The 20,020-nt window shown below is 36.8% G+C and overlaps 1 protein-coding gene across 2 annotated transcripts in view; it reads right to left on the bottom strand.

Moving 5' to 3' along the window:
• Positions 1-20,020, bottom strand: part of TAOK1 (TAO kinase 1) — a 146,364-nt gene that overhangs the window by 11,587 nt on the left and 114,757 nt on the right. For both annotated transcript variants that reach the window (XM_047832129.1, XM_047832130.1), the window contains 5 exons: positions 18,220-18,348; positions 15,670-15,873; positions 13,137-13,376; positions 8,805-9,017; positions 6,668-6,850 (listed from right to left, as the gene is read on the bottom strand). In XM_047832129.1, the coding sequence (XP_047688085.1) occupies positions 6,668-6,850; positions 8,805-9,017; positions 13,137-13,376; positions 15,670-15,873; positions 18,220-18,348 (969 nt within the window). The remainder of the gene's footprint in view (positions 1-6,667; positions 6,851-8,804; positions 9,018-13,136; positions 13,377-15,669; positions 15,874-18,219; positions 18,349-20,020) is intronic.

Below are 20,020 nucleotides of genomic sequence, written 5' to 3' on the forward strand. Positions count from 1 at the left end.
TGCAAAATTTTTTGAAAGAAAAGAAAGTTTAATCTAAATATTATCATGCCTCCAGATTTAATTACCAGTTTACAGGAAATATGAAGTAAAGGAGACAGGAATACATTAAATGACACCACAAAAATGAAATAAGTCAAATTCATATGTGAGAATTCCTACAGAGTAAATGATCCAATCCTCAGTAAAAAAAAAAAGGGGGGGGGGGGCAGGAGTGGTTACAGACTAAAAGACTTAAAAGATAATTAACCAGAGGTGCCTGGATGGCTCAGTTGGTTAAGCAGTCAACTCTTGGTCTTGGCTCAGGTCATGATCTCACAGTTCAGGAGTTCAAATTCCATGTCAGGCTCTGCACTAGTGGCACAGAGCCTGCTTGGGATTCTGTCTCTCCCTCTCTCTGCCCCTCCCCAGCTCACTCTCTCTCTCTAAATAAATTTTAAAAACTTAAGAAAAAAAATTAACCAAATGCAATGTGTAGACTCTGTCTGGGCCCCAATCCAAATAAACCAACTTAAGACATTTTTGAGATAAAAGGGGAAACTTAGGCATGGACTGAGTATTAAACAATATTAAAATTTTATTATGAATTTTCTTAGATATCACAATGGAATTATCATTATGTTAAATTCAAAAAGTCTTTACCTATATTTAGGAGTCAAATGATGGTATGCTGAAATTTGCTTTAAAATACTCCAGACATTCTTCCCCACCTCCTGCCTCCACCACATAAAGCTGTGCGTGTGGAGCAGGGGGATAGATAAGAAAAAATTAGCAAAATATTAATAACTGTTGAAGCTGGGTGGTGAGTACTTGGGAATTTCATTGTACTAATTCCTACTTGTGTATGTTTTAAAATTTCCATAAACAGTTTTTAAAAGATAAAAAGAGATAAAGGAGCATTAAATCAGATATCAAGGTATTTGATGATTTAAGCCAATAGTCACTTCTCTGCAGAACTTTAATTCAACAAATGTTTAGTTCTTATGTATCAAGTTTTCAGAAGTACCCTTTTTAAAGAATATGAAGTTTAGCATGGGAGACACATGCAAATACAAAATCTCAATAGAATGTGGTAAGACATAATAACGAATTTATAAGGTACAAAAATAAAAAGGGATGGAGTGATTCACTCTATAAGGGAGAGAGACGAGGGCAAAGTATTCTCAGAGGAGGTGGCAGAAACTGGATTCTGAAGGAAGAAAACAGATTTACCAGGAAGACAAAGGGGAGGAAAAGATATTTTCAGCAGAAGGAACACGTGTAAGGGCACGAGAAAATGATAAAATAATAATTATTATGGCCAGATGGATTCCAGTAAGAAGAGTATGAAAATTATTGAACATTCTAAGTACTAAAGTGTTACAAAGTTTTACAGTAAGCATTTCATACCAAGGCTGAAGAAGAACTTAAGATTATACATGAATGCTTTTTCTGAGGGAAAGACATCAAATTGTTAACCGTGGTGATTTGAATGGTGGGACTAAAGACATCTTAATTTCTATTTATGTTTTTCTAAAGTTGTCAAGTTGTTTTTTTAAGTTTTTTTTTTTAAGGTTTTATTTTTAAGTAATCTCTGCACCCAACATGGGGCTTGGACTCACACACGACCCCGAGATCAAGAGTCGCATGATCTACTGAGTCAGCCAGGTGCCCCTAAGCTTGTCAAGTTTTAAGAAAAATGATTGTGAATTTGTAAAATAATTTTCCACTTTTACTCTCTTTATATAAAATACCCGATTCATATAGAATTTACATATCTCTAAGGATTCAAAGAACTTCAAATTTTTCTTTTAAATATTTTTATGTAAAACTTTCAAATATCCATTTGCTAAAAGCATTTATTTTAATTCAAGGGATCTAATAAATGATGAGAATGTGCTAAGTATATAACTGATCCAGATGTCTTGCATATTATGAAGGAAACTCATGACAAAAGCATTAAACACACTGGAGTGCCTGGGCAGCTCAGTTCATTAGGCATCTGACTCTTGGTCTCAGCTCAGGTCTTGATCTCACAGTCATGAGTTCAAGCCCCACACTGGGTTCTGTGCTGGGTGTGAAGCCTACTTAAAAATATATACGTATCTATGTGTCTGGTTGGGGTACAGCAACCAGATACATATATACATATATATTTTACACATTAATGTTTCTCAACCTTTTATCTAGTAAGCACAGTTTTAATTTTGATTAGTTTTGTCACTTAAACTCAGAACATTTTTCAACAAGATAAAAATGAAAACTAAGATTTGTGATGGGCTATATTAATTCCCATTTCTTTTAAAAGATGTTAGTTATTTCTGAAAATTAGAAAGGTGGTTTCACTGGGTAGATAAGAATTACCATAATTAAGACTTTTGAAAGGCTCTTCCAACCCATCTCCTTTGAAATTAAATGTGATTATTTCTATGTTCCACAAAGAAAGGTCCTATAAAATATTCCAATTGTCGATTCTTACTTAAAAACTACTAACCATGTTGTTGGTGCTGTGACATACTGAGGGGTGCCTGGGTGGCTCAGTCGGTTGAACATCCAACTCTTGGTTTCCACTCAGGTCATGATCTCACAGTCATGAGATCGAGCCCCACGTCTGGCTCTGCACTGGGCGTGAAGCCTAAGATTCTCCCTCTCCTGCTGCCCTCCCCCTCAAAAAATTATAAAAACAAAAACAACAATAACAACAACAAAACAAACAAAAAAAACACCTACCAACCATGTTGTTGATGCTGTGAAATACTGAAAGAAAATTCAATGATAATAAAAAAGCCCATTTATACTTCAGAGACACTGCCACTTTTCATGCATGTATAAAATTCACATGGAATTTAACATTTAGTTATGTTATCTTGCTGTTTATGTAAAGGAAGAGCAAGAAAAGTTGTAATAAGACCTCATGTGAGTCAAGTGCAGCTTACATTGTTGGTGTCTCAACAACCTAAAGGAACAATTTTTGGTTCATTTGGAGGCTGAAAGCAATCTTCAAAGAGAATTGTTATTCATCTATGAACAACTCTGATTTCACCTCTATTTTCAGATGACTGTTTCTTATCTGTACAACCAGTAAGTACAAAGTGCAGAAAAATAGCTGTTAAAAATTTTCAAAGTTTTTGTAGAGAAGGTACATGGACTTGGTAGTTGCCAAATGACCCAACTACTTTATAGTCATGCACTTCACTTGAAATGTAAACATTAGCCCTAAAAATCAAGCAGCAACTCAAAGCACTATTTATCACCCTATTGTTCTTTTATTATTAATACTAAATTATCATAAGCACTTTCCATTATCAAAGTTAATATTTTAAAAATAAAAAACAACCAACTGGGGCACCTGGGTGGCTCAGCTGGTTTAGTGTCTGACTCTTGATTTCGGCTCAGATCATGACCTCACGGTCGGTGGGTTCGAGCCCTCATCGGGCTCTGCACTGACAGTGCTGAGCCTGCTTGGTTGGGATTTTCTATCTCCTTTCTCTCTCTGTCCCTCCCCCACTTGCTTGCGGGCACTCTCTTTCAAATAATAAAAAAAAGAAGAATCACTCAAATCTCTGTATTAATATTGCCACTACTAGCATTCTTTCAATTCACTTTAAGTATAATTTGTCATTTTTATTTCATTCAACATATCATAAGCATTTCCCCATATTAATACTGTCTTTGTAGCCATCATTTAAATGGCTGAGTAAGAAGATTTCATTGGCTTGGCCATAATTACTTAATTATATCTCTATTTCAGATGGTTAAGTGTTTTATTTCTTTTTTTCCCATGTTTTTATTTAAATTCCAATTAGTTAACATACAGTGTATTAGTTTCAGATGTAGGATTTAGTGATTTATCACAACACATGCCATCCTTAATCCCCATCACCCATTTAATCCATCCTCCACCCCTGCCTGAGCCCCCATCCTTCCAGTAACCTAGATGGTTAGGTGTTTTAAACCATTATAAAGTATGTTATAGTGATAATTTTTATGTATATTCCCCCCTATATTTTGGATTTCTTTTCCTTAGACTAAATTCTTAAAATATTAAGTACTTAACAATTCTAAAGCTCAACATATACATCCAAACTGCTTTTCAAAATGGACTAACAGTCCCCCTACGCAGTAGGAGCAGTACTCCTACGCAGTAGGAGAGTACCACTGTGTCTTTACCAGTGGGTACAGTTTTACACCAGGCTTTGCAGAACATGTAAACTTTGGTTCATATATTGAAATAAGACTGTACCTAAGAGGGGCACCTGGGTGGCGCAGTCGGTTAAGCGTCTGACTTCAGCCAGGTCACGATCTCGCGGTCCGTGAGTTCAAGCCCCGCGTCAGGCTCTGGGCTGATGGCTCAGAGCCTGGAGCCTGTTTCCGATTCTGTGTCTCCCTCTCTCTCTGCCCCTCCCCCGTTCATGCTCTGTCTCTCTCTGTCCCAAAAATAAATAAACGTTGAAAAAAAAAAAATTAAAAAAAAAGACTGTACCTAAGATACTAATTAGTACTGTTTAACTCTCAACCACTAGGTGGAGCTATAAAAATACAAATATATTAAAATAGTACCTATATTTCTCTCACAACACTATTTCTACAATACTATAGAAGTTTTCCTTTTAGTGATAATTTTGAAGCATAAGAGACAGAACTTTACAGTGAATTTTAAATATTCAAATTGGAATCATATTTATGAAATCTGTACATAGTACAAACTGGATTTTTCTTTTTTCTTTTGAAGTTTATTTATTTGAGAGAGAAAGAAAGCACAAGCAGGGAGGGGCAGAGAGAGGTGAGACAGAATCCAGAGCAGAGCTTGATGTGGGGCTCAAACCCACAAACTGTGAGATCATGACCCGAGCAAAAATCCAGAGTTAGACACTTAACGAACAGAGCCACCTGCTTATCCCCAAACTAGATTCTTCTCAAATTTTATATGTGTTCTATGTTTCTCATCTTGAGTGAGAAACATAACTGAGATAATTTATAGAAGCAAATACCTCTCAAAGAAGCAAGCAATAAAGACAGCTGTCCCAGGGAAATAGTAACATCTTAGTGGATTTTTTGAGACTATTATTTTTTAATATAAGAAGGCATTGTATTTTTATCCAGAAACAATGACAACTTTCATTAGGCAAGACCATTAGAAAAGTATTCACTTACAATGGACCTAAGACTATACCAGCTGTTGGGAGCTTATGGCCCAGGAATTCTTGAACATAGCTCTGAATCCTAGATACAACTGATATTCTACTACAGTTGCCCCTTAAACAACACAAGTTTGGATGACATGGATCCTCTTACATGTGGTTTTTTTCAGTAAATATAGTACAGTACTGTAAATTTATTTTCTCAATAATATTTTTTTTTCTTGGGTCACCTGGGTGGCTCTCAGGCGGTTGAGCTTCCAACTTTGGCTCAGGTCATGATCTCACTGGTTCATGAGTTCAAGCCCACCTCGGGCTTGCTGCTGTCAGCACAGAGCCCATTTCGGATCCATTGTCTCCTCTCTCTCTGCCCTTCCCCCATTTGCGCTCTCTCAAAAATAAACATTAAAAAAATATATATTTTATTTTCTCTAGCTTACTTTACCGTAAGAATACAGTATATAATACATATAACATACAAAATATGTGTTAATCGACTATGTTATCGGTAAAGCTTCCGGTCAATTTTATAATGTGTAAGAAAAGTTATACACAAATTTTCAACTGCATGGGTTGTCACAACTCCTAACCCCTGCGTTAAGGGTTAACTATATTTATAAAAACAAATACTTTTCCTCTCAAAATTCTGCCCCTCACCCTTTCCCTAAAACATACATAATACTCACACACAGCTCTACTACCTTAAAGGATGAAATGAATTTGGAGATTATAGTTCTGTTCTTTAATATATCTGACAAAGAATAAGTAAAAAATAAGTAAGTGAAGATACATCTAGAAGTAACATTTTCAGCCTGATTTTTCACCTGTGTGGAACTGGTTTTACCTCCTGCCCTCTAATAATCTTCCACCAATCTGTATAGTTACAGGCCCAAGATGTACAAGTATATATTCCTGATGCTTCATTCCTGCTTCTCCCAGGCAATTACTAATGTTCTGTTTCTTCACTATCCAAGTTTTTCTCCAATCTCCTTTTTCACCCCCAATCTCCTTAACGAGAGAAGGTACACAAAAGAAGTGAGGAACACGGAGCCAGAACTACTCTCTCCCAATTCAACTGTCTTCACAGAACCCCATATTCCTTTTTCTAGCAATTACTACTTAATTATATTTCCTTGATGTTTAGAACTCAATAATTATAAGGTTAATTATTGGATCAATAATTTTATTTATTTTTAATTTTTAAGTGTTTATTTTTTAAGAGAGAGAGAGAGCAAACCACGGAGGGGCAGAGAGACAGAAATCCCAAGCAGGCTCCACCCTTTCAGAGCAAGTCCAACGTAGGGCTCGAACTCCAAACCCTGAGATCATGACCTTAGCCAAAACTGAGAGTCAGACACTTAACCAACTGAGCCATCCAAGCACCCAAATCAATAATTTTAAAGAAAAAGCAAAATGCTACCAAAACTAGAATTAAGGAAATATGGTATTATGAAAACAATCCAATGCCACCTCTGTCAATATGAAAAATATGTATAAAATGCTTTTGCTAAAAGCAAACACTAGCACAATTACCTTCCTCATATTACTTATACCTTTTGTTCTAAGAGTGCCCTGCGGAGGGAGACCCTCTGTTCAAGCTCTCGAAGCTCCCGATCATGTTGTGCCTCGGCTTGCATCTTGATTTTGCTCTGATATGCATTCAATAGCTCCAGTTCCTGCTGCAGCTGCATCTTTAAAACCTGGCATTCTGCTTCCTGTGCTTCATCCAAACGTAGCTGAAAGAGAGAAGGAAAACAAATATATCCAACTGTGAGCTCTCTATTCCTGACCTATGGAAAAGAGGAGGTGTGAAAGAAGACAGACTACTCTTTTGTAGGATATACAATTGTTCTCTCTCATGTCGTGGAATGAACATCTCTGAAAAAGGAAGGTCTAGTAACCTTTATCTTTAGGAAGGTAAAGCTATCATCAGCTCTTTGGAAGATGGCTAAATAACCATATTTTTCTTAAGAAAAATCTAGAATCTGATCAGGTAATATGTATGACTCTGAATGTTTTCTCTCCAATGAAAATAACTACAGCATAGGGACCAGCAAACAGCTTACTGGCCAAATCTGGGCAGCAGCTGGGTTTTTTTGCTTTCATTTTTTTATATAATCCGCTAGTTAAGAATGGTTTTTACATTTGAAGTAGTTACATTTTAAATAGCTATATAAGTATCCACATAATATCCTCAATTTTGCTTCCTGGCCTACAGACTCTAAAATACCAAAAAAACATGTTTATAAAACTTATATAGAAAATATTTTACATTTCTATTCAAATGTTACCATTTGGATTCCAAATATAGTACTACTTTTTGCCCACTACCTAACAAAGCTGCTGTTCCAATCTTGATATGCTTTTTGGATAAGCCTCAACAGGCATGTGCTAAGAGGCACTGGCAGAGAGCTTGTTTAAAACTTAGTGTCTAGGGGCACCTGGGTTGCTCAGTCAATAGAGCATTCAACTCTTGACTTCGGCTCAGGTCATGAACTCACGGGTTGTGAGTTTGAGCCCCAAATCAGCATCTGTGCCCATAGCGCAGAGCCTGCTTGGGATTCTCTGTCTCTCTGTCTCTCTCTCTCTGCTCCTTCCCCACTCATGCTTGTGCTTTCTCTCTCTCAAAATAAATAATAAACTTAAAAAACAAAACAAAAAAATTTTATGTCTGGGGCACCTGGGTGGCTCAGCTGGTTAAGCCTCTGACTCTTGATTTCAGCTCAGGTATGATCTCACAGTTCCTTAGTTCCAGCTCTGAGGGGGGTGGATCTGCTGACATCTCAGAGCCTGCTTGGGATTCTCTCTCTGCCCCTCCCCAACTTGCGCGTGTGCGTGCGTGCGTGCGTGTGTGTGTGTGCGTGTGTGTGTGTGTGTGTGTGTGTGTGTGTGTGTGTGTCTGCATGCGCATGCGCATATGTACTCTCTCTTTGACTGTCTCAAAATAAAATTAAAAAAAAAGAGAAACTTCTCTGGGAAGACTTTAATTAAAATTTTTTAAAAAAAATGTTTATCTATTTTTGAGAGAGAGAGACAGATAGACAGACTATGAGCTGGGGAGGGGCAGAGAGAATCTGAAGCAGGCTCCAGGCTCTGAGCTGTCAGCACAGAGCCCGATGCGGGGCCTAAACTGATGAACTGTGAGACCATGACCTGAGCTGAAGTCAGATGCCCAACTGACCGAGCCACCCAGGCGCCCCCTTAATGTTTGTTTATTTTTGAGAGAGACACACACAGAGCATGAATAGGGGAGAAGCAGAGAGATAGGAAGACAAAGGATCTGAAACAGGCTCCAGGCTCTGAGCTGTCAGCACAGAGCCGAAGCAGGGCTTGAACTCAGGGCAGCACAGAGCCTGATGCGGGGCTTGAACTCAGGAACAGGAATGGTAAGATCATGACCCAGGCCGAAGTCAGACACTTAACTGACTGAGCCACCCAGGCACCCCTCCCTGGAAAGATTTTAAAAATAAATAAATAAAACTTCATGTCTGAATGTATCAATAAGAATTCTGCATACATCATGCATACTTCCAAGCAATGCTCAGAGAAGGAAGAATATGGACCATCACCATTATTTCCCAAGCTGCAGGAGAAGTATCATTTCTAACTAATATTTTAATTGCTGGGATTTCATTGCTGGTAGAAAGAAAGGAGCACTAAATTTATTTTGTCTAAATAAAACAAACTCACAGCTTGTGTGGAGAGCATTTCATTAATGCTGTGGTCATACTGCTCAGCCAAGATGGCTAACTTCCGGGTCTGCTCCTCCTTGAGCCGTTTCAGAACAGCTTTGTGCTCACTCTTTGGTGTAGTCTCCAGTAGGTGATTTCTTAATGCTTTGTACTGTCTGGTTTGGATTTTACAGGTATCCTGAAACTGCTTTTTTATTTGGAGTTCTTTAGACTGGGAAGAAAAAAATAGATGCATATATTTTTAACATTTGGCATTTGGTATACCTTAGGTTTTCATTAAAAGAAAGGCTACTAGGAGAAAGGGAGAAAACAAAAAGGTCAGATCGTAACGTTGCAGGTACTTTTACACTTGGCTATTGGGTCAAACCACTGGATTCTATGCATTTTTATAACAAAAGCTCTAATTTAAAACATTAAAATATCAAGAACCTCATTTATCACAGGACTTCAAGCAATAGTCATTATTTTGTTAGTAAATTTACTGATGAGCAGGTATTAAAATTAGCTTTGATTATGGTATATATTAATGACAGAAAATCAAATTTCTTCTCATTGATTACATGTAGCAAAGTATTTTATTGGCCAGACAATATTTTATCAAATCTCTGAGGCAGAAAATAAGCATATTTACTCTCTTCCATATCTGAAACACTTTGCTTCAATTTCTTTTAATAACAACCTCAACTCTAACTACATAGTGTATGACAGATTCCACAAAAGCAGGGTATTAGTAACAGACTAATATTGCTTCATACAATTCTTTTCCTTAAGGAAATAAACTAGGTAGAAACATCCTTAGCAAAAACTTGAAAGTCAGTCAAGTTAACTAACCTTTTAAAGGTCAAACAAAAGTTATGGGATGAGGTGTTGGGCGGGGGGGGGGGACTGGGCCAAATGGGTGATGGGCATTAAGGAAAGCGCTTGTTGGGATGAGCACTAGGTGTTATATGTAAGTGACGAATCACTAAATTCTACTCCTGAAGTCATTATTACACTATATGTTAACTAATTTGGATTTAAATAAAATTTAAAAATAATTAAAAAAAATAAAGTCATGGGGCAAGGGAGAGGACATCCTTTCTTGGAGTGATAAGAGCCATGAGCTACATAAATATTTCTGAGATAAAATAATTGAGCTCCGAGACAGAGAGTTTTGGCTTTAGTTTTTGCTAATCACTGAACTCAGGTTTTAATAAGATTTAACAAGATGAGATATAATTCTGTAAAGTATACTGAGTAAGCCTGTAAATGAGAATATATTCATTTACTACATTAAGGCAGAAACTACACTTGAAATTATTTTACCTAAATATAAATACTGCTAGATATTGATTGGTTGATTCAGTGTGCAACAAATGCACGTATTACACCAAAGTAAAACACTTGTCAAGGAACTATTCACCACCCCTTGTAATACTACAACCTCAAACAGACCTTTTCCATATTTCACACCAACTGAGGCACTATGTCATAGTCATATACTTTATTCTGTGAAGGGTCAAGAATTGTCTAGCTAGAAAGCAAAACTCTTGCTTAGTAGAGACCAACCAAAACTCTATGCTTGGTAGTACCACACTTAAATGCTGTCGTTGGTTAACAAAATTCTTCCAACTTAGTTAGGAATCAAACAATACAATTTAGACATTCTCTCCTGCCTCTGTATAACATTCGTTCTTTTAAAAGTTTTTATTTTTAAAATATTATATCAAGAAAATTATCACTCTATATTAGCCTAATAAGAAAAAAGAACTTGAAAAATTTTTCACATGAATAATACTAATACTTATAACCAAGAATAAACTGTATCCCTCAATACTAAACTCAAATGAAAACTAGAACATAGTTACAGTTGTTTCTAATCATTTAACACTATCATCTGGATGACAGATGAAGAAACAGCCGAGTAGGCAATTAAGTGTTTACCCAATCCATTTTATAGAAATGGTACCCCAACTCCAACTTACATAAGTACTCAAACTAAAGTCCCCCTAATCCCCATTAAAGTCTTGAAGAAAGCTGAAAGAGACAACTGTTATGATTTAGTCAAATAAAATTGGAATGACTTAGTGTTAAAATCTAGTCTGATTTGTTCAAATTGAGCAAGTAAATAGATATATATAACTAAGAAAGTATCGTGATTTTCTTCCCTACTAACGTAACAGAATGATTTCCTTTATGGAAAATCTTGAGCTCCCTGGTCATTAAAGGAATCATTCTAGGGATGCCTGGATGGCTCAGTCAGTTAAGTGTCCAACTCTGGATTTCAACTCTGGTCATGATCTCTCGGTTATGAGACTGAGCCCCACATCGGGCTCTGCGCTGAGTGTGGAGCCTGCTCGGGATTCTCTCTTTCCCTCTCTCTCTCTGCCCCTCCCCTGCTTGCACACAAGTTTGTTAACTCTAAAAAATAAAGAAAAGGAGGCTTTCTATTCAAAGTCCATGACTATGAAATACTACTTTTTCCTCACTTTTTGTACAGTATCTGTAAAAATCAAATCTAGTGTTTATAAGCTTTCTAACTGAAAAGGCTCCAAGAGGAAACAGAAAGGGTTAAATATCAAACAACTACCTATTCCAAGTCTCAATGAAATGCAGTCATAACAGATTTATGGTATGACTATAGAAAACTCACAAGCTTTCAGTTTGGTTTACTTTTGGGTACTGCTGACTTTAAAATGATAACTGGGGTGCCTGCCTGGGTGGCTCAGTCGGTTGGGTGTCCGACTTTGGCTCCGGTCATAATCTCGTGGTTCATGAGTTCTAGCCCCACGCATCGCAGAGCCTGGAGCCTGTTTTGGATTCTGTGTCTCCCTGTCTCTCTCTGCCCCTCCCTTGCTTGTCTCTGTCTCTCTCTCTCAAAAATAAACAAACATTTAAAAATAAATAAATAAAATGGTAACTAATTTTACAGACATGTTTTAAAAATCTTTTGGTGGGAAATTGTTCTGAAGACAAAGGTCTTCATTACAAAGACAAAACAAAGCTGAAAAATCATTATGAATTCCAGTTTTTCTAAGCAATGACTAATGAAGGTTATATGGGTAGTCAACACAAGTTACTCTTTAATTGATGTTAGTTATTTTGAAGACATAGCAAAGTGAAATTTTATCCTTCACAAGGAAAGGGTAAAACACTTTAATTCTGCTTCTATATCTCATTCAAGACAGCCTATTAGAATGGAGTTGGGTGGGAATCAGAGTTATGATTGGGTATAGATTTTAACATAGATTACCTCTGTGAATGAACTGCACTTCACTCCAGGACAGTTACTCAGGTAAGACAAAGAACAGTTCTATAGTTAAATTATCAAATAAAAGGGGTCAGGGTAAAGTTTAAAAAGGAAATACTGTGGGATGTAGGCCTTAATGGATGTAAATAAAATTAACTGAGGTACTACTATAGACAACAGCTTATGTAGTAGATGGTTTTGTTTTTGCTCATTAAGATTAATGTGATTGATTATATTCCTTCAAGTATTTATTACAAGTTACAAAATTTGAAAACATCCTAGAATTGTTAACTCTGGTTGATTCAGGGCTAGATCAGCTGGCTGGAGACGCAGAGAGGGGGAAATCTTTATAATATACTTTGGTATATTTTGAATTTCATATTATATGAATGAGTTCCTGTATTCAAAATAAATACAAAATTTAAAGTCCTTTGTATTATATATCACCAACACTTGTTTTTCCTTATTTTGGAGAGGGAGGCATATAACAATTTGCTTTACACTGATGTGCCAATTAAAAAAAATATTGTACCTCTAACTACCTATGCCATGGTTTTTACCTACACTACCAAGCAAAGAAAGCAAGCAAGCAGACTGGGGGTAACACTGTGATGATTCCCTTGTTCCTCTTACAGTAAGTATAGATAATGAAGGGAGAGGGGATAAAAAAGCAGTTTTCATTCATTGCTTTTGTGCTGATTAAGAACTTAGTGCCTTTTCTGGAAACAAATCATATTTAGAGGAAATAAGATTCCAAAACTGTATTACTTGGGACAACAGTGAGAAGACAGCAGGTTACCATGTTGACATGTAGCCTGTAATATCAGCATTGCACATTCTGCGTACATTTAAAATAAGAATTTTGATTCATGTTTATGGTACTTCCCACAGTCAAAAGTTTTGGTACACTGCTGAAAAATACATAAGCAAAAAGTCTACAGCTATGGACACTCCACATTAAAACTAACCAAACATTCTTAAAATGAAAAGAAAAAAGTTTATTCAAATTCTTTATGCCAGACCTCTTAGACTTTTACGGTTTACATGGATGCATTTTATCTCTTTTCCCCCTTTATCAAGAAGCTTAGGTTAAAGGGGTACCTTCAGACTCTTAGGCTGTTGTCGAACCTCCATGACATGCTTTCGCCTTAGTTCTCGTTCTCTTCGCTTGTTATATTCCAGCTGGTTTGTGAGCTCAGTCTGATGCTGCAATCTGATCAACTCACAGCGCATCTTCTGAATTGTGTTGAGGTGACGGAACTCCAGTTCTTGCATGGATTCATGTTGTCGCAGTAGCATGGCATGCTCTAAGTCCTTTTGAGTCTGCCTTTTATTTAACTCCTAATCCACAACACAAAAAGCAAAAGTATAATTTACTGCTGTATGATGCCTGGAAAAAAAAATCCTAAGAAACAGAATAACCAAGAAATAGATGTAATCCTCTGATGTAATAATGGCTGCATCGTATTAGAGTTTTATAATATTTGCTGTAGTAAATAAACAATAAGCACATTTCCTTACACTGTTCATTTACTATTCATTAACACTACTTCATGCAGTGAGTTTAAAAGGTACCAAATCTATCTCAAGAGGTTTAATGTCCTCCCCTCTTTCCTTTCTTTATTGTTTTCTAGTTTTATATTTGAAGAGGGTTCACAAGTCATCCAGTGTATTTTTTCAGAGTATGCTATTCAAGTCTATTACATGCAGTATACCCAATGGAGTGTAGTGGTTAAAAACATGGACTGTAGAGCTAGGCTGCCTGTATTTTAAATCATAGCTCTGCTACTGATGAGCAGTAAGTCTTTGGGTTAGTTATTTAAACTCTTGGCTTCAGCTTCATCACTTCTCAAACGAAGATAATATAGCAATTTCGTAGATTTAATGCGAGGATGAAACAAGTTCATAAATGCGAAGTCCTCAGAATAATACCTAGCACATCATGCTCAATAAATTTTTTTCAGAATAAAAGGAACAAGTGTATCACATACAACAGACACACCCACACCCACACACACTGTAGAAGTGCAGAAGTGAAACTTGCCTCCTTTGCCCTTTCTCCAGAAGCCAACAGTTTGGTGCAAATGTTTCCGAAATATCCCCCCATGCTTATCATGACACATCTGTTATACAAAACCTACAGTTTTAAAACTGAATACCAATATACATTATAGGCCTGTAATGTGCTTTCTTCACCTAAAAATATAATGGACATACATCTTGACCAGATCAGTACATAAAGATCTTTTTTTTTTAAGTTTCAATGGTAAGGGGTGCCTGGGTGGCTCAGTTGGTTAAGCGTCCAACTTCGGCTCAGGTCATGATCTCACGGCTCATGAGTTAGAGCCCCGCCATCAGGCTCTGTGCTGACAGCTCGGAGCCTGGAGCCTGCTTCAGATTCTGTGTCTCCCTCTCTCTCTGCCCCTCCCCCACTCACGTTCTGTCTCTCTCTCAAAAATAAATAAACATTAAAAAAAATTTTTTTTAAGTTTCAAAAGTAAGCTACTGCTTTGCAATTCCTAATTTTTCCATTTTTCTGCTTTAAACAAATTTTCAATAAATATCCATGGCATGATAGATACATCATATAACCATGTTACTGTTTCTTTTAAAAAAAAAATTTTTTTAACGTTTATTTATTATTGACAGACAGAGAGAGAGGCAGAGCATGAGCAGTGGAGGAGCAGGGAGAGAGGAAGACACAGAATTTGAAGCAGGTTCCAGGCTCCAGCTGCCAGCACAGAGCCCGATGTGGGGCTCGAACTCGCAAACCATGAGATCATGACCTGAGCCGAAGTCAGACGCTTAACCGACTGAGCTACCCAGGCGCCCAATGTTATTATTTCTTTAGGATACAGTCCCAGAAGTAGATTTGGTAAAAATATAGATGCATATTAAATTTTAAAACCTATTGCTGAATTATACTCCAAAAGGGCAGTATCAGTTTATACTTACCAATACTGTCCATTTCCCCATGTTACCAGTCTTTTTAATTGTTCTTATCTAATTGATGCAACTGTTTTAATTTCAATTTCTTTAATTATTACTGAATTTGAACAGTTATGCTATACTTGAAGCTTATTTTAAGCCATCTTGGAAATAAATTTATCTATGTTCACAGTTATCCCTGATAAGAAAAAAAATTGTTTTCATTTTGATAAGAGTTTCTACACTTGACCAGTTAATAAATGTATGATTATAACAATGTGCTAAGTGGTAACACACAATTCATGGCACTCATTTCAGATCAAAAGGCATAAATCATCCAATTAATTTTCTCATATTTAAAAATTAATACTTCATTCATGGATCAATAATAAATATTATTTATTTAATAAATATTTATTGAATACCTACTATGGGCCAGACACTAGGGATACAAAGACCTGTACAAAACCTATGACTTCACATAATTTCCATTCTAGCTGGGAAGAGAGACTTCCCCCAAAAAGTGTATATGTAAGAGAAAAAAGTACAAAGAAGAATATTTAAAGAAGGGAGAGGAGAGAGAGCTAGCTATATAGATTGGGTATCTGGGGAAGAAGGATTTAGGCAGAGAGAATTAATGAGTGCAAAGGCCTTATAACTGAGATGTGATGGGACTTATTTCTGATTTCATATCATTCAAACATACCTCCCTGACAAGGTCCTGCTCCAAGTTATGGCGTCCAAGTAACATTCTTCGCTTGAAGCGACGGCACTCCAGCTCTAGGTACTGCCTCTGTCGTCGAAGAAGATTAGCCTCTTCCTCTGCTTGGAAATGTTGTATATTCTCCTTCTGCTTTGAAAGCCATTCTTGTTTTTCCTTTTTTGGGGTGCTCTGGTTTTCATTCAGTTCCTGGCAACAAAAAAACAACTCAGTTCAAAATACATAAAAATTGGGGTAGCTGGGTGGCTCAGTCAGTTGAGCATCCGACTTCGGCTCAGGTCATGATCTAGTGGTTTGTGAGTTTGAGGCCCCACATTGGACTTGCTGCTGTCAGCCTGTGAGCAGAACCCATTTTGGATCCTGTCCTCCTCTCTCTCTGCCCCTCCCTCACATGCACTCTCCCAAAAATAAACAAATATTAAAAAGAAAGAAAGAAAGAAAGAAAGAAAGAAAGAAAGAAAGAAAGAAAGAAAAAGAAAAAAACATAAAAATTAACTACATGAAAGTAGTTAATGTAATATTTGGTAGCTGGTAAATTTAAATAAAAGTACTGAATTTGTGTTCTCTCTAATGCTCAAACAGGGCAATGACCTTAAGGAGTTAGGTAAATAGTTTCCTTTTTCTTGAGTTACCGGTGAATTAGGACAGGAAAAGAGAAAAATACATTAGAAAACATGCATACTTTTTGGTTTTGCATAACTACAAGTATGATGACTCAAAAGTACATAATAATTGGTAAATGAAGTAAAACATATCTTTCTTTAAATCCATCCCAAGAATAGACAGAAGGTGGTGCTTTCAGGGGAAAATCAAATGTAAATTAAAGTTAGGGCTACAATACAGTTATGTCTCAGTTGGTTTTTGACATTCTAAATATCAAGCTTTTGGCAAGATTACGGATGTACTCAATATAAAAGACTTGGAAATTAAATGGAAAATCAACAAAACCAGGGGAGAACAGAGACATTCTTTATGAGTGGTATTTAATATTTGGCATTATAGGGGCGCCTGGGTGGCGCAGTCGGTTAAGCGTCCGACTTCAGCCAGGTCACGATATCGCGGTCCGTGAGTTCGAGCCCCGCGTCGGGCTCTGGGCTGATGGCTCAGAGCCTGGAGCCTGTTTCCGATTCTGTGTCTCCCTCTCTCTCTGCCCCTCCCCCGTTCATGCTCTGTCTCTCTCTGTCCCAAAAATAAATAAACGTTGAAAAAAAAAATTTTAATATTTGGCATTATAATACCACTAAACAAATAAAAACCAAGGCTTTTCTACAGCACTGTATTTATTTTTAAAATTTATTTATTTTTGAGAGACAGAAAGAACACACTTGTGCACGTGAGGGAGTGGGGCAGAGAGAAAGAGGGAAAGAAAGGGAGAATCCCAGGCCAGCTCCGCACTGTCAGTACAGAGCCTGATGCAGGGCTTGAACTCATGAACAGTGAGATCATGACCTGAGCTGAAATCAAGAGTCAGAACACTTAACCGACTGAGCCACCCAAGTGTCCCTCTATAGCATTTTAAATATCATCTTAGAAACTATCTAAATGAAATTGCATTTATATTGGGCAAGATGAGAACATTCATGATACACTCAATGAGACAAACCCTAGGATGTTAATACTAGCATATTTTCAACCTAAAAAAACATCAATATTGCAGAGAATACAAATCGGCCATCATTCCTAAGTGTAAGTTGATTTTTCAGAGACTACTAACCTTATGGTCCTTCCCCTGTTATTCAAGAAAGAGACCAATTCTTTCTAACTTTAGTTCACAAGATATTCAAACACATAAAAACAAACACATAAATTAGTAGTTCTCCAAAGAGGACATATATACACACACAGTATAGAAAGAGACAAGGAGAACACGGGCCACATTGTACCCAAGGGTGTCTTTCTCAAAATCTTCTGCCAGGAAACTTCCCCACCAAAACTCTAGTATGTCCCTTCCTCTACACTTAGAATCACTATTCCAAATGAACACACACACACACACACACACACACACACACACACACACACACACACACAAAGGCATACATACACAAGTTATACACCTAAAAGATTATTTAAACTAATACATCCATTAACATTCAACTCTTACTGCACTGGGAAACTGCATGCTGTTGGATATTTATTTACAATTGGGAATCCTATTTATAATCTTTTCAAACCCAGTGTTCTAGTATAGAGTTTGACTCCTGTTATACAGAAAGAAATGTGCGGCTTTTTGTTTCACAGCTCACATATTTTTATTTCTAATCATTCAGTTACTTAATAAGTGCTTACAAAAGCTATTATAAATAAAATAACTCCTGTTGGCAGGAGACGATTCTTTTTAGACCCTACTCAACTGAGAATCTCAATCCACTGAAGAGTAATTGATTATAATCAATGTCTTCATTCAAACTGATATACATTTTATGGTGACAAAAAACAAACAAAAATTTTATCTTAGTGGCTCTATGAGTTGATCAACATCACATACAATCAGTAAGCAGACAACTAGCTTGAAAAAGTTTATAAAATAAGTACCTCCTTAAGCTGTTCCTTTCGAAGTTTATATTCTCTTTTCTGGGACTCCAAAAAACTATTTAGTTCTTTCTTCTGTTGAGCCTGAATATGTTGCTGAAATTTTTTCTCCTCATTGGCCATCACTTTAGCCTATAGAAATTTAGAAAATGGATCGAATTAGTTAAGTTGATACATTGAAAGCAACAGTTTAATAAGACATTACCAAGGAGGTAATTTTCAACCAAAAATAGAAAATCAACATTGCTTCTCAGCCTTTTGGCTAAGATCAAGTGTAGAAAATCAGCATTAAGTATTACCAAAATGAGAATACCCAACAAATTAATTTTTTAAAGTTTATTTATTTGAGAGAGAGAGAGAGAGAGAGAGATTGAGAGAGAAAGAGAGAGAGAAAATGCACACAAACGAAGAAGGTGCAAGAGAAAGAGGAGAAATTCCAAGCAGACTCTATGCTCAGCACAGAGCCCCAAATGGGGTTTAATTTCACTAACCATGAGATCATGACCTGAGCCGAAATTAAGAGTCAGACACTTAACTGAGTGAGCCACCCAGGCATCCTCCCCACCAAATTATTCATAATTGTTACTCAGCATCCATATTTGAATTTCAGAGAACCAATAAAATGGAACCTGTCTTTAAGATGATCTTTGGGGCGCCTGGATGGCTCAGTTGGTTGAGCATCCAACTTTTTGATTTTGGATCAGGTCATGATCCCAGGGTCATGGGATGGAGCCCCATGGCAGGCTCTGTGCTGAGCATGGAGCCTACTTAAGATTCTCTCTCTCTCTCTCTCTCTCTCTCTCTCTCTCTCTCTCTCCCCCCCCCCCCACCTCCCCTCTCCGCTGCTCACATGCTTTCTCTAAAATAAAAATAAAATAAAAAATAAATAAAATGTTGATTAATGTTTATACCTTTTCCCCCCATTTAACAGGAGTGTGTTCTCCCCCCAGTAAAACAAAACACACATTTATATATCACTTATCTACAAATGTGTGACTTTGTGTGACCAAAAATCATGACTTCTTATGTTGGTTGACTTCTTCAAGTTAAACCCTGACCTTTTATTTATATATTAAATAATATGAAAATATTAAATATCAGATATATGCATCATATTGTTATCTTTCTTTTTTTTAAAGATTTTATTTGTAAGTGATCTCTACACCCAACATGGGGTTCAAACTTACAACTTATAACAAGAGTTGCACGCTCTAATGACTGATATGCACACCTTATTTCTGATTATATATGCAATGCATAAACATTGTAGAACATTTATGAAGTACAGAAAAACACAAAGAAGGAAAATCTTCCATGATTTTAGCACCCAGAGATAACCAACATAAACATTTTGGTACATATTCCTAACTTTTTCTAAGCATATATATATATTTTTGTGTTTTTTTTTTTTTTTTAATTTTTTTTTTCAACGTTTTTATTTATTTCTGGGACAGAGAGAGACAGAGCATGAACGGGGGAGGGGCAGAGAGAGAGGGAGACACAGAATCGGAAACAGGCTCCAGGCTCTGAGCCATCAGCCCAGAGCCTGACGCGGGGCTCGAACTCACGGACCGCGAGATCGTGACCTGGCTGAAGTCGGACGCTTAACCGACTGCGCCACCCAGGCGCCCCTAAGCATATATATTTTTAAAACAAATTTGTAATCATATTCTACATCCTGTTTCATAAATTGCTTTCCTAAGTATGTTAGAATCTACCTCTTCCTAAGTTATTGAAAATACTACCTAACGCCCAATAGGATAGTTTTCTTTCACCAAATTATTTCAAAATCAAATATTTACTT

This window comes from Prionailurus viverrinus, chromosome E1 (genome assembly GCF_022837055.1).
Source record: "Prionailurus viverrinus isolate Anna chromosome E1, UM_Priviv_1.0, whole genome shotgun sequence".
Classification (NCBI taxonomy): domain Eukaryota; kingdom Metazoa; phylum Chordata; class Mammalia; order Carnivora; family Felidae; genus Prionailurus; species Prionailurus viverrinus.